General features: G+C 39.4%; 1 protein-coding gene across 1 annotated transcript; it reads left to right on the plus strand.

Moving 5' to 3' along the window:
- The first annotated feature begins 8,959 nt into the window (after positions 1-8,959).
- On the plus strand, positions 8,960-11,740 carry LOC105233915 (uncharacterized). Its single transcript, XM_011216090.3, has 2 exons — positions 8,960-9,097; positions 10,838-11,740. Exons 1-2 carry the CDS (start codon positions 9,034-9,036, stop codon positions 11,620-11,622), a joined length of 849 nt encoding a protein of 282 aa, XP_011214392.2. The 5' UTR covers positions 8,960-9,033; the 3' UTR covers positions 11,623-11,740.
- Positions 11,741-16,109: the final 4,369 nt, after the last annotated feature.

The raw sequence follows: 16,109 nt of genomic DNA on the forward strand, positions 1-16,109 counted from the left end.
TAGACAATTTTGAGCGTTCAGCTCCGAGGCCTCACTCATGGATTCGAGATTCGCAAATCGGATTGAGAAAGAGATTGAAGAAGCAGCTATATACTGGAGAAAACACATTCGAACCAACTAAACGACTGAAAAGAAAGATCGACATTGTAAGCCAACACTTTAGGCTCGATCTTAAAGAACCCTGATAATTGAAGCCGCAGAAACAGTCAGAAAGATATTCAAAAAACACTATAATGGTGCACTCTTTGACCGGAGCAACCAAATACTTCAAAAGCAATAAAATCCTGCGTAGGCCTATGCCAACTTTCGATGTTGCGGACTGGCTTAATGCGGACAGAATCCTAAAATGTAGTGGCTATGCTCTATGGGTAAATAAAGTGATTGCGAAAATTCAAAGCCTGTAGGAGGGAACCGTTCTGTAGATAGCGTTCCGACCATTCCGAAAGTGAGTCATGCTGAGAACGCGCTACGGCTTCCCGGAAGACACAATTCTCATGCGCCGACGAAAGACTGGAGGGTACTGAAGATCCCTAAATCCGGCAGGGACATTCTATATGAAAGGTTCCGGAAAATAGCGTTGGTCGGAAGAATTACTCAGAGCTAGATCGCAGGTGACACTTCAAGCATCAGAGGCATTGCAGTAGAAACAATTAAAGGAAGATCAATATAAACGTCGACAACTAAGCGGCATTTAAGGGTATAATCTTTCCTCATATTACATCAGGGAATGTCCTTAGAAGCAAGGAAAGAATGGAAATAGTAACTGTCGGAAAGCGGCTCCAGGTCTATGTGAGCTTATGAGATGTCCAAAAATCATAGATAAAGAAATTTTCGAAAGCGACGCGAAAACCATACCGCAAATAAGAGGGTTAAGATATGTCATATAATATTTTGTGGTAAATACAGAAGTTAGAAATTGACTTCAGGTATAGTCGAGTCACTCAACTTCCCAAATAAGTAGCCAAAGTGTGTTTAAAATAAGCAAACAAAAATTTGTTGCCTAAAGTGCTTCTTAATTTACATAATACGAGTATCATTTGTGGAAAATAGAAATTGGATAGTACGCTATTTAATTGGGCCATTAAAATGCTCATACACATATACTTTGCTTTAGTAGGTTTAGATATCATTAATTATACAATTGTCCAAAATTAGCTGCGAAAATGATGGATGGTGGGCGGCCAGTTTTCACACTTTGGCGAACTTTGTTGGCATGGAGATGACCGATGGTCGAAAAAATAAAGCATCATTCAAAGTTCTGCTGCCCGCCCAACCAGGCAGTTCTCCCACAGCTATATACTTAACATACCATCAAATATATTAGTTATTCACTAACTTCTAGCAACAATTTCTCCTTCCTCACGAGCTTAACTTTCTTTCATTTGGACTTCCTCTGCAAACTAAACCAGTTGGAAAGTGTTCACTGCGAATTTTAACGAAAGGGAGAGTGCTTAAAGGCGAATTTATTTTACTGCTAAATATATATGTGTGTGTGCTAGATATCTGCATTTGTACAAGTGTATATTATAGATTAGTAGGCCCCTCTTTAATCTGCATTGCAAATAAGCAAATAAACAGTTTAATGAAAGTTAATCTAATACTTTGAATTTATTTCTTGTTATATTGTTTACTTTCACAAGAAGAATAATAGCATATGTACATACAGGTATATGATTGTAAGCTTTAACACTGTGCGACAAAGTATGCGATATTACAAAATTGAAAGACGTGCAGATATTTTACAAGCAGTGACTTTATGCTAAAATATCAGTTTGTTCCTAGGTCGAATCGGAAGCGCGGATCATCGCCACGCCCACAAAACGCCACTAATTTAAATCGCATAAAGAGCCAACTAAGCTGCAAAATAGTACCCATTGCTAATATAAATATTTTCGAGGCTCCTGTTGACTATATACAAACACAAAAACTTTAAATATAATGGATAATTTTTATAATCATTCGAAAAAAAAAGCCGCGGCTACGTCTCAGATGGTCCATCCGTTGATTCCAATTTTCGACGACTGGTTCGAGCATTGCGACTGATAACTGGCGTATGATACGAGTAATTTTTTACTCTCAGGCCCGAATCGAATCTGTTGTCCGCATAGACTTTCTACTTTAGATACATATCTCCACAGAAAAAAGCGGCTAACGGCGTGATATCACATGACCTTGGTGGTCAATTGACCGGCCCAAAACTCGAAATTATAAGCTCACCGAAGTGTTCTCTGAATCGACTGAATCGAAAGCGACGTCTTATTGAAGCCAAATATCGCCAAGATCACGAGCTTCAATTTAAGGCATCACTTATTCGAATAATATGACGCGATAACGGTCGCCATTGAAATGTGACCGATGAATCCACCGGCCCACAAGTCACACCAAACCTTTGTTTTTTCTAAATGAAATGGCAGCTCTTGAGTCTGCTCTTCGTCCCAAAGGCGGCATTTTTTCTTGCTTACGTACCCGTTGAGCCAGAAATGGGCTTCATAGCAAATCTTGTCTCGAAAACATCGGATCTTCTAGGAATTTTTTCAAGCGAAGCGATGTCGCTTGGTAAGGTTGAGCTTCAGTTCTTGCACAAACTGTATTTTGTACGCTTTCCATTTCAGATCTCGACGTAAAATGCTCCAAGTCGTTCCATACGTTAGTTCTAGTTGCTGCGAACGGCACCGAATCGACGGTCTACGGTCTTCGGATACACTCTCAGCTCCTGCAGCTACATTTTCTTTTACTGCCGTGGTCTATTCCGTCGAATATTATTCAATAATTAATGCCGGGTCTCAAGATGGGTGATGGCGTTACGAATAGAATGCTCAGTAGGCCGAGTATGTTGACCATAGGTTAAACGAAGAACAGAAACATGTTACGTATGTTGCTTTTAATATTTCACTGTCCGCACAAAGCACTTCCAAGCAAATGATAGGCTCTTTTTTTGGAAAAACTAGATATCGCAACCACACCACTGGAACAGCGCAGTAAATTCTGATTGGTATTCAACCATTTGTTTGCCAGTTGTCTTTCATGAAATCAGGAAAACCAACCGCCGAAGACGCATCATCGTACGTATTCAGTATACTTTAGTAATGGAATAAGGTTAATGCGATGAATCCTGATCCTCCTATAGGTCCAATACATGCAAATCCATCCGATTTGATATATAAAGTATACTCTTGCAGCATGCTACTACATATTATAATCGTTTTTTTCACCTCACGGTTATTGTTATCACACAAAATTAATCGAGATTTGGTATTATATATATGTATAAATGAACAGAATGACGAAACCAGTTCAATTCCGAGTAAATGTCTGTCTTTCTGTTCGCCCGTGCAAGTTAAATAATTTAGATATAAATTATTACTTTTGGATAAAGTGAGGACGAGTTCGCAGAGGCATAGTTCCTAGGCGTGGGTATGAAAGGTCACAACTAAAAACTTATACAAGGGGATTACAGTAGCAAGAGGTACATGTGAGTAAAAAAAGTGGATGTGGCCCGCTCTCTGTTTGGTATAAGGTACATATCTCCCAAACCACTAAAGCTGCAATAATTAAATTCGCTCACTACAAATTCTATTGCTTGCTTACCGCCCGCCCCTACCAACACTATTAAATGGATGAAATCCGCCAACTGCCTATATAAGATAAATTATTAAAAACTACTGAAAGCTCGACAAATCAATAAGTAATTACACTTGATACATTAAATTTTACACCAGAGATGGTTTTATATGAGTAGAGGTCAAAATTGGACAATGGAAGTGACACCGCCAGCTTCTAAGTATATTCTGATTTCGGGACCTGTTCGACCGATCTCAACCAAACAAAAAAGCGGATAACATTCTACTGACATTCTTATTTCACAGTTCAAAAAAGAGCGAAATCGAATTACGTCCACGCTTAGATCATCACCAAAAATTGCTCAAATCGAATCAAAAATACTGAATCGAATCTAGCCCTAAAGTACCGAATTTGTGAACTCCAGACCCATAGTTGGCTTTTGACCCAACATATTGAGCAATGTGTGAGACACATTCAAAGAAAATCCAGGGAGAAAATCGTGGGTTAATCCGGGACAACCATCAACATCGACTGCAAAATAAGAAAGATTTGGTAAGAGGGCAATGTTCCGTGTTTTGTGGGATCAGGAGAGTGTGGTATATGATGAGCTCTTAAAATGTGGTGGAACTGTTAATACTAATCGCTACAGATAACAAATAAGCTATATGAACCATGTATTGATCGAAAAACGACCAGAATGGGCCAGAAGACACGACAAAGTAATTTTGTTATGCGACAATGCACGTGCACACAAAGGAAAATCGGTTCAGAATACAATCAAAGTACTTGGCTGAGAACTGTTACCTGATCCGCCGTATTCACCAGACTTGGGGCCTTTCCGATTACTTATACGTTTTCATCGATGGGTCACGCATTTATTGCGCACACTTCGATTCCTACGCAGAAATCGAAAATTGGGTGTCTGATTGATTTGCTTCAAAATACGAACTATTTGTATTTCTGACATAAAAGTGGTCAAAATGTTTAAAAGGCATTTGCCAATATTTTGAATAATATTTCGTTAATTAGTATTTAATTTTTACAAAAAACGGTCATTTAATACTGGTATACCGCACTTTGTGATTTTTATAACCTGAAGAGGATACGAGGTATGGCAATTAAGTAATGAGACTGATTCCATAAAGATCGTATATTTGAAAATTATTCTACAACTCTGCCATCCCTTTCAAACTAGTACCCTTGGGCAGCTATAGAGCGATTCCAGCGCGTTCGTAACATTTCTTCGTAACAGCTTCGACTGGGATATTCGCGAGTACCCTCGTCACGGCAGCCTGAATGTCCGTAATTGACTCAAAATGGATTCCTTTGACCACCGATTTTGTTTTAGGAAGCAAAAAAAAATCACAGGGTAACATGTCTGGCGAATAAGGCGCCTGTTGCAACACGGCGATCCCTTTAGAAGCAAAATACTGGGACAAGCTGAGGACGGTGTGGCGCGGCGCGTTGTCGTGGTGAAGTATCAAGTTACGAGCGATGTCTGGGCGCACCCTGTTGACTCGTTTTCGCAATATTTCGAGTTCTTGGCAATAGTAGACTTGATTCACAATTTCCCCCAGATTAATGCGCGAACACGCTGGCATTCGCCTCATCTTCCACGCTTTCACGCCCCTCCTTAAACTCTTTGTGCATCGAAATACCTGGGCACGACTAAGAGCACTATCACCATACTCTCTTACAAGTTAGCGTACGTTTCCGAAGCTGTTTCGTCCAATCTGGCGCATTCTGGGCTTTGCTCTTGATTTCGTTTTTCCATTTTCGTGACGAGCACTACAAACACACGTCTACTTAACTTGACGCAGCAGGCGATGGTACATATGTATATCAATGAAGAGGGGAGGGATGCCGGAAAAAGAGAAAGGGAATTTCAAGGTCACAGATTTACCACAAGCGCGGCAATAAAATCAGCCTCACTACTTAATTTTCAAACCTCGTATATAAAGTTTGCCACAACGCTGGAAACACCCAGAGGGAATCGTCGGAGACCCTATAATATATATGGCTTTAGACATATCCCTCTGTCTGTATACTATATAACAGGTCAATTAAAAAGTCACATCTTTTTGGCCAGACTCAAGGGCGATATACATGGTGCAATGTCTTAGTGAAATATTTATCACTTTCTCGTTCCTCAAATGCTTCAAACAGTTCAATAATGCAATGCAGTTGCTGTTGATGGACCTTCCTTTTCCAAGGTAGTCAATAAAAATTATCCCATGGCATCTCAAAATCAAGACGACTGTTGGATTTTCGACTCTTTAAAGCGGGTTCACCGTGTGTAGTCTACTCAGATGACTGTCAATTAGACTACAGAGTCTATTGTCACATTATGACCCAAAAACTCCGGTTTATTTTGCTTGAATATCTCAAAACACCGCTTTGAATCATCAACTCTTTGCACAGAGCTTTCTCATACCCAAATAATCGTGAATGATATGATGTATAGTACACGTTCAGTTGCCCTAAAAATAAAGTGACATTTGAATTTAAACTGTGCGCGTCGAAGGATTTGGAGAATTATGTTTTTTTTTAGATTGGTAGTACTGTCAGTCACATTTATGTCAAATTTCATGTCAAAATATTCATTAGGGTGAGCTGCTAAAAGTGAGTTTTTCGTTTTTTGCGATGTCGAAATTTGTTGAGCAAAGAATTTACATTAAATTTTGTTTACGGAATCAATTTTCTGCTGCGGATACGTTGAGGATGGTGCAGAAAGCCTTTGGTGATGAGGCTATGTCTAAAAAAATGTTTACAAGTGGTATAGTGAGTTTCAAGCCAGCCGTGAACGTGTCGAAGACGAAGAGCGTCCAGGGCGACCATCAACCTCCAACCAGTCAAACAGTCAACAAGGAATACTATTTGAACGTTATGCGTCGTTTGCGTAACGCTATCCGCCTAAAAAGGCCGGAATTGTGGAAGACAATTCTTGGTTTTTAACCACGATAATGCACCATCCCATACTGCCCCCGTAATTCGTGATCATTTCGCCAAAAACTCAACCCATATCGTTCCGCAACCAATGTATTCACCTGATCTGGCGCCGTACGACTTCTGACTGTTCACCAAGCTCAAAAGGCCGCTCCGGGGACACCGTTTTTATACGATAGAGGAGATTCAAGCCGCAGCGAAGACGGAACTGAAGGCCATCCCGGAAAGTGACTACAACCAGTGTTTCGAAGATTGGAGAATCCGTTGGCATAAGTGCATTGCATCGGGAGGGGATTACTTTGAAGGAAATGAAATTGATTTGGAAGAATAAATAAAAAATTTTCAAAATAAATACAATGTCACCTTATTTTTGGGCACAGTTTAGAGTGCCTGCTATTTAACTTTACGATCATCCAAATTTATTTTGTGGACTTTTTTGATCTTTTCCAAAATTAGGTTACTAGCATATCGCTGCCATACAAGCTGAAGGATTAAACTAAAGTAATCGTAGGGGGAACTTTTTCTTTGTACAATCTCAGGAAAAGTTCTTCTGGTCGGAGTACGATAATATATAGTTACCATACAAACCAACCGATTAAAAATAAGTTGTTGTAAGGAAAATTTGAACGTGTGAAGGGTATTATAGCTTCGATGCCGCTAAAGTAAATGTTTTCTCTTGTTTTTATTTTTTATTTTATAATTTTCTATCAATACTGATTGAGCATTCGCATGCTTTTGCAAATCACGAAATCTCTTTCCGTTCAACGCAGATAATATGCAACTGTGATGGGTGCTAATTAAAGATTTGGCCGAATTAAAGATTTGGCGCGACCGAAATAAAACTTTTGGCAAAATAGCTATTTTTTTATGTGTTAATGACTTAATAATTGACTTCACCGGAGGGTGACGATCTCCAACGAGGCGCATAAGTGTGAAAGTGGCGCTCTGTTACGCCCCCACGAGGTGCTGGTCTGGGGGCAGCTTCGTGCTGAGCTAGCTGGCTGAACAAATCTCTCGGTGATGTGAACTTGTGACATTGAAGAATTGTTGAGTTGTTCAGCCCTACAGCTGATTTATGCGCATCACTAGCCTGAATAGTGCTTACTACCATGAACATAGCGGTAAAATCAAGCAATCTTAGTTTGACTTTTTGTGTAATTAATTATATGAACATATGCTTATGGGTGGATACAGATGTGTGCAAATTAAGCGGTGCTTCTCTTCAGCAGCAAAAAAGATATGAAAATCACACAAAATTCTATTGCTTAACTAATTTTATTGCGAATTTCTCTTATTTTGGGTCAATAATTTATACTCATAGTAGAATTTTTAATTAAGCGTTATTTTCCACGTTTCTCCTGTGAAAAGTTAATTTCATGGGTTTTATGTATTTGAGTCAACGCTTGACCCAATTGCGTATCGTCTGTGGTTTGCACGCTTTTATCGCATATAATCGCTTTTATATATGATTACATACATTTTATATGTTACATATGTATATATGTGTTCTTGTGTTATTTATTGGCGACAATATCTTGACTTTCACAACTGCAACTTTAATGCCAAGCTACCTAGAAGTAGTAGCCACTGTTGGCATTTGCGCTTGGCCAAAAATATATGTAAGTGGCATCTCCCGATTACGGTCACTTTTACGCAGCTGAAACACAAAATACGCGTCTCCGCTAGATACGTGTACTGTTGCGGGTCAACTGTCTCATTAAAGCTGGTCAACGACTTAAGCTGTAGCGCCAGCCAACACCTAGATTTGGCAAGTGCCGTTCTTTACTGCGAACGGTACAAGGTGTTTTGTTTCACAGCATTGCTTTTGTCATTTTAAGCGCACATTTTGCATATTTTTCCGCCGACACATAAATCAGCAAAATTTTGCGTATAAAAATTAGCATTTCCCTAATTTCTTTCGCCATTCTCGCATTTGATAGTGTGATATGTAGATAGTTGTCTGTATGTATGTATGTATGTATGTATGTATGTGTGTAAGGCAACACCTTGGACACTTCAATCTAATTATTAATATTTCGCTCTTGATTGTGGCGTCGCTCTGTTGTTGCTTTGCAAATTAAACTATCAGCGGCACACACATACATACGTACGCAGAACTAAACGACTCAGCAGAACTGTGAAGCCCCTATAGCAGATTTACAGACAGACAGTTTAGCTGGCAAATAAATGCTTTCTTCTGCATTTTGTTATTTTATTTAATTTTCTTCATTATAACTGGCGTCTTTATAGCTATTTACGAGTATATATTATATTAGTTAATGTTTTAAATGAGCATTTCGTCTGTCTGTAATGGATTTCAGAACAATTTGCCAGACAGTAACAAATATCTCTTTGCTTTATATTTATTTTATTTTTTTCCGCTTTGATTCTTATTTGTCCATATAAAAAGTCTATGGGTATTGGTGTCTCTAAGCATTTAGTAGTCGCGCTTTAAAGAAGAAACATAACAAACAGCGCTTCTTGTTAAGTCTTTAATTAGTGATTAAAAAATTCTAGTAACGAAAAATGAGTCCGAAATCAGTTTTGAGCATTGCTGTTCTTGTGTTGGCCGTGGTCTGCCTTGTGCAAGGTAAGTTGTAAATACAGAGGAGAAGAAGAGTATACTAAGAGAAAGTTCGTTTTACTAAATTTGTAATCTTATTCACGCGCCTATTTATGGAATTTAGCTTTATTGAATACAGTTACTTCTGTGTATTATGGTTCGAAATGTTAATATCATGCAAATTTTAATCCGAAATTGGCAGAAAGCCTAAATAGAGCCTACTGTTTTGATAGCTATCTTGATGTTCTGAATGTAAATTTGATAAAAAGTACTTCATTTGAATAAACATCAATAAATTGGCGGCCTAAAATTTGGTGAAAATAGTAGAAATATGTATTGTTGTTGTTACTTTAAGACAAACAAAACAAGAAGAACACAAAGTTCGGCTGCACTGAAGCAACCTTCATAGTTACTTTTTTATATGAACTAAACCAACTGGATCTGAAAACGTAAAGAACGGTTAAAGAAACCTTCAAGTCCAATTAAGGTTACCTTTATTTTGACTTTAACTACATATATGTGTAACAATTTTGTGCTATAGTGGTCTGATGCCGGTTTTTATCATCATTGGAAGAAGCCCATAAACCGCACCAAACCGTAATTTTTTCGGGATGCAAAGGTGATTCATGGAGTACATGAGGATTGCTGCCTGACCTATAACGCATGTTTTGCTTATTGACGAAACCCTGCAGCCAGAAATAAGCTTCATCACTGAAGATATTTTCTATGAAAATCTGGATCATTTTCAAGTTGTTTCTCAGGCCAATTCACGAACACACGACGATTCTGGTGGTTCTTGCGTCAATTTGGACTTTGAAAGGATGTAGGCTAAAATCTTTTCGCAAAATTCGCCACAAAGACGTCACAGATATTCCCAACGCTTGAGAACGACGTGTGAGAGACTGATTTAGGTCTTCCCCAATTGATGCGCTAGCATTCTTTATCTCACTGGCACGGAAACATTTTGCACTGTGCCTGTGGATTGAAATTTTACCACTAGACGCACAATTGTTAATATGACAGGACGAATATGACGATCATAAATTGGACGTTTAGGCCACTGACTCCGAATTTCGGTAGTAAATTTTAATAATTTCGACCAATTGTTGGATCGTATATCTTCCCATGATAGAATAACACACCTTGTTGAAGAGAAATGTCAAAAGAGCGGTAAAAAATATAGTGTCGTTTTGAAACCCCTGTTTATATACCACCAAGTTCTAGCAATGTATATTTTTTTGTTGGAAGGCTTGGTTGGCATGAAAACAATCAAATATATTTTGTCCAAAGTATTATTCTCAAAACTGCAGTAGGTGAATTCTTCAAAATAAAAAAAAATCCACTTCCACTAGAGTTTTTGGTATTTGGGAATACGACGATATTCGAACGGACTTTTGAGTTTCAAGCCGTTCCAAACTGCTGCTGCAATTCATTGCAATTAATGATAGGGTTTTAGTGACTAAAATGTACTTGAAGGATTGTCGTTGCTTGCCACGAGGCACACAATTAATACAATAAAAAATTTGATGCGTGAAAAACGTGGAAAGTGAAATCGAGTTCAGAGCCCGTTGAGTGGTGGGGCGAACCACTAATAAGACTACCACCACGGCTCTGATTATATCAGTAGCAAAAATTAACGCCTTTATAAATATAAAAAACTTTAATCTAATAAAACTATGTCTTTAAAATGATAATCCATACTAGCTTTTTAAAATTTCGCTACCATTCAATATTCTAAACATCTAATTTTCTCCTCCCGGCATACAGCCCGCCATGTGCCACGCCACCAAAGCCGTTACGTGCAAGTGAACGGTGATGAGGATGATGATTACTCTTCCGTTGAAAGCAATGTTGCCGGCCGTCACCCACATCCAAATACACAGCGCGCACTTTCGCACGCACAGGCACGTGTCTTCCCCGGCGCCGTGGCCATCAAAAAGTTGGTGTTGTTGAAATTCAAGAAAATCGTACCAATCTCTTTGATTTTGTTGAGATCAAGTGATGAAAATGAAGGCGAATTGGTGCCCGTGTATCCAACTTCTGAAATTCCAGCCAACGTACAATTCATTCCCACACCAAATGGCATCTCGGGACATCCTGACGTACAGGCCATTGCTATACCCAACGAATTGCATCAACAACTCGAACTGAACGGTCTCGCCAATTTGGAGAGCATCGAAGGTCTTCTCAATCAAGCGCAAGAGGGTGATGTTGAAGCGGATGCTGAAGATAAACCAGTTGCTGTTGTTAATGAAGAGCCCAACCCAGAGGATGAACCATTGAATGTGGCCGAAGAGGATGTCGATCAATTGTTGGAAAATCTATCCGTGGATAAGACCAAAATTGCGACAGCGGACGTACAGTCAGTGCGTCGCTTGGCAGCCGATGACCTTGCACGCCCAACCCTTGTGCGTGCGTCGCAATTCCAAACGGGTGTAGAAGAGATTCCCTTGTTCCTCTACGCAGCCAAGGACACACCACAAATAGTGCATTCCGTTCGCAAGGGTGCACGTAAACATGTGAAGCAATCAGCACGTCGCTACCACCACTGAGCGGTACTTGAGGATTTTAAGAGGCCATGGTTCATATTAGACGATTAGACTGAATATACATATGTACATGAGTGTGTGTATATCGAACAAAATAAATAAATAAAAATAAATCTGAGGATTTTTCGGTGTTTATTTTCTAACGAGATTTGGTAATTTACAAGAGTTTCTATTATTTAAATTTTTGCATATTTTGCACGTTTCCTTGCCAGAACTGATACATCTCTGTGTATGTGAACGCAATGACTTAATGTGTCTTTCGTGGAACACGACTTATCAGCAACTTGCCGTTGCTTTCCAATTGTTTTGCTCTGTGCCGTTGAGCTTATGTAGCCGAGAAGAGTAGCTTTTTGTTTCATTGCGCCTTTTTCACGCGGTGTTACTTCAGCTTTACTTGCTCTACTTGCAGTAATCTTTTCAATCCGACACAACAATGGCGCTTAAACGACTGATATCGCGCACTTTGCATGCATTCCACGCATTCGCAGCAATTTCCCGCTTTTTGATGGCCTTGGCTATGACTTGGCTGGGTGTCAACACGGCGATAAGAAGTTTGTATACATTTTCGTCCTTGTTCGCGATTTTCTGTTGGTGTGTAAGCATTTGAATGGAAAGTGACCATGTGGCTTATGCTGTGCGAGTTTTTTCGGGTTTGACTCTTTGCTATGGCACTACTTTTCATGTTTGCTCTTCTTTTCTTTTCTATACTTGGTTTTTTGAACAATTGTTGTTTTTGTTTCAAGGAAAGTGGTTAATAGAATTGGAGACGTTCTGCCAGCCAATTGAAAGCAACTGGGGAGCAGACAGCTTTCTCATGCAACTAATATTGAATAAAGATTTGACCAACGCGGTCTTTTGAGATGCCTAATAAGTCATCTCTCGCACCTTCAATTGGCTGTCGGTCAATAAGAGATCTTAAATTTTTGTAACTTTACCCGATTTCGGAGCCCCTTGAAATGGAGTTATTTCATGAAGTACGAAGCACTATTTTTTCATGTGTGTTTTTCCTACTAAAACGAGTATTCGTATCACCGGCCCGGTGTTCTCGAAGAGGTTCGTACATATTTTATTAAATTCTATAACACTTCTGGAATATTGCACTAAATTTTGATCCGAGTTAATCCGAGAAATAGTTTTGGAGATACAGTCTAATTGCGCCGTCTTTAACGCATTTTTCCCGCTATTGTGATATTGAAGTCGGTTGGCAAGATTCCTCGAGAACTACTCAACCGATCTTCATGAAATTTTACACAGGTATTTGAGTTACATATTGATATCTTCGGTCTCAACACCCGCGCCGTTAGTTCTGCTTTCTCCAGACTGAACAAGGAAGCAACGCAAATAGGTCTGGCAGTGAACGAGGGCAAGACGAAATATCTCCTGTCATCAAACAAACAGTCGTCGCACTCGCTACTTGGCTCTCACGTCATTGTTGACAGTCATAACTTTGAAGTTGTAAATAATTTCGTCTATTTAGGAACCAGCATTAACACCACCAACAATGTCAGCTTGGAAATCCAACGCAGGATTACTCTTGCCAACAGGTGCTACTTCGCCCTGGGTAGGCAATTGAAAAGTAAAGTCCTCTCCCGACGAACAAAAGCCAAACTCTATAAGTCGCTCATAATTCCCGTCCTGCTATATGTTGCAGAGGCTTGGACGATGACAACAACCGATGAGTCGACGTTACGAGTTTTCGAGATAAAGGTTCTGCGAAAGATTTATGGTCCTTTGCGCGTTGGCCACGGCGAATATCGCATTCGATGGAACGATGAGCTGTACGAGATATACGACGACATTGACATAGTTCAGCGAATTAAAAGACAGCAGCTACGCTGGCTAGGTCATGTTGTCCGGATGGATGAAAACACTCCAGCTCTGAAAGTATTCGACGCAGTACCCGCCGCCGGAAGCAGAGGAAGAGGAAGACCTCCACTCCGTTGGAAGGACCAAGTGGAGAAGGACCTGGCTTCGCTTGGAATATCCAATTGGCGCCACGTAGCGAAGAAAAGAAACGACTGGCGCGCTGTTGTTGACTCGGCTATAATCGCGTAAGCGGTGTCTACGCCAGTAAAGAAGAAGATTTGAGTTACAATTCTTAAAGACTTTGAGGAAGCATGTTTCTTTCTAATTTTAATTATTTTTCCTTCGTTCAATTCTAAGTTGAGGTTATAACTAAAACACCTATTTTTTCACCTAGATGATCTTGTAAGAATTTTTACTGTCAACGCGACGCATATTTTTTCTGATGAACCACCGGAAATGGTGTCGCAATGCCGGAGTTTAAAATATGTTTTAATATGTTTTCTAACAGAACACTTAATTTTTATATGAGAAAAAAAGTTGAAAAAGGCTGTTTTTTACCTAAAGAAATCCAAACCTTAATAAACACTTTGAAAGAAGTTAAAAAACTTAACCTTATAGCAAAAACTCGTGGAGACGTTCGTGGAATTTTGAAATATACATATGAGCAAATTTGGGTGAGTTTTGATGGCCTTCATGTATAGTATGTTTGTAAGAAATAGGGAGAACGGTTGAACTAGGTTCTAAAAGTGATGGAAGAGTGGTATCAATATTGATGGGATGATAATGGCAGATTATTGCTGGTTCTTAGAAAAGTATTGTCAATTGACCTGTGGTTTCAATTAATCAATGAAAGAAACTTGGTTCTGCGCGCCCAATGGAAAACAAAATTGCTGTAGAGAATGTAGAGCATGTCGTCACAATTTAACCACAAGTAAAAGAAGGAAAAGATTTACATGAATAAGTGGATGAAGACTGCAGTAAAGAAGAATTCGAGTCCATACGAAATCGTTTAGAATCCAATGAAGATATTCACCCCAGACACATGTACGATGTAAATTTTGAAACACGTCCTACTTCATACAACTTAATGAATGCCAGCAATGCTCGAAAATTAGGAAGATTTTCAAATATTTGCACCGCTTGGAGAATATTTTACACTTTAACTGTTTCTGTTTCAAGTGGTGAACATTCGTTGGGTGCTTTAGCAAGAATCCCCAATTTTTATAACGAAGGTCGTTACAGGGTAATATTTCTGAGCCATCTACAGCTAAGAATTTGTACGAGAGCTGCTATATATATTTCTGGCCAGGCAACACTAAGTGTTGCCAGATGCAATCTGACATTTCCATTGGAAAGTTTGTCATTTTTTAGCATAACATCACTCAGAACGTTTTGTCATTTAATCGTGAATTGTTTTATTTACAGGGAATTAAAAAATTCATCTCGGCCAAAAAATGGAATTAACTCGTGAACATTTTCGTGCGACCATTTTTCACAACTTTCGACGTAAATTATCACGACAAGAGTGCATCGATGAACTAAAATATTTGTTTGGCTATGAAGCACCATCCTATAGCACTGTGAAAAATTGTTACAACGAATTCAATCGTGGCCGACGCTCGCTCAAAGACGAATTCCGTGAAGGTCGTCCAAAAACAGCCGTTGTGCCATAAAACATCGATGCCGTACGTGAACTGATAATGCAAGACCGTCATGTAACATCCCTTCAGATAGAGGCATGCCTATGCATTTCTCCCATCAGCATACATTCGATATTGCATGAACACCTGGCCGTAAAAAAGGTTTGTTTTCGTTGGATCCCGCACAATTTGACAATCGCTCAAAAAAAGGCTCGTGTGGATTGGTGTAAAGAAATGCTGAAAAAATATGATCGCGGTGCTTCAAAAGACGTTTGTAAGATCGTCACAGGTGACGAATCATGGATCTATGCGTATGAGCACGAAACAAAGCAGCAATCGACCGTGTGGGTCTTCTAAGACGAGCCAAATCCAACGAAAGTTGTTCATGGAAGAAGCACTTCGAGGCAAATGGTGGCCTGTTTCTTCGGCAAAACGGGTCATGTGGCAAGTGTTCCGCTTGAGCAACGTAGGACGGTCAATTCTGAGTGGTACACCCCCATTTGTTTGCCTGAAGTCTTCGGAGAAATTCGAAAAACGAACAAGAGAAGACGAATCATTGTGCACCATGACAATGCGAGCTCTCACACATCCGCTCAAATCAGCGCCTTTTTGACCGGCCAAAACGTCGAATTGATGGGTCATCCGCCGTACAGCCCTGACTTGGCACCCAATGACTTCTTTTTATTCTCAAACATCAAGAAAATAATGCGTGGTCAACGATTTTCGTCGCCAGAAGATGCTGTTGAAGCATTCAAAAAGCATGTGCTTCGAAAATTGATTTGAGCGCATGCAAAAGTGTATAAATCTTGATGGAGAATATTTTGAAAAACAATAAAACCATTTTCGTTGAAAAATATTCCTATTTTCATTATTAGGCCAGAGATATATATAGCAGCCCTCGTATTATTCGCTGCCGCCAAAGCACGAAAAGCTCACTTCTAAGTTCTAAATAATTGAAGATTGGAGCAAATTGCAAGTTCGAAAGCTTAAGGAGTTGTAAACAGTTAGAATTTTCAAAAAATCAATAGTATAGTTTATTATATA

The sequence above is a fragment of the Bactrocera dorsalis genome, chromosome 4 (genome assembly GCF_023373825.1).
Source record: "Bactrocera dorsalis isolate Fly_Bdor chromosome 4, ASM2337382v1, whole genome shotgun sequence".
NCBI classification, from domain to species: Eukaryota; Metazoa; Arthropoda; class Insecta; order Diptera; family Tephritidae; genus Bactrocera; species Bactrocera dorsalis.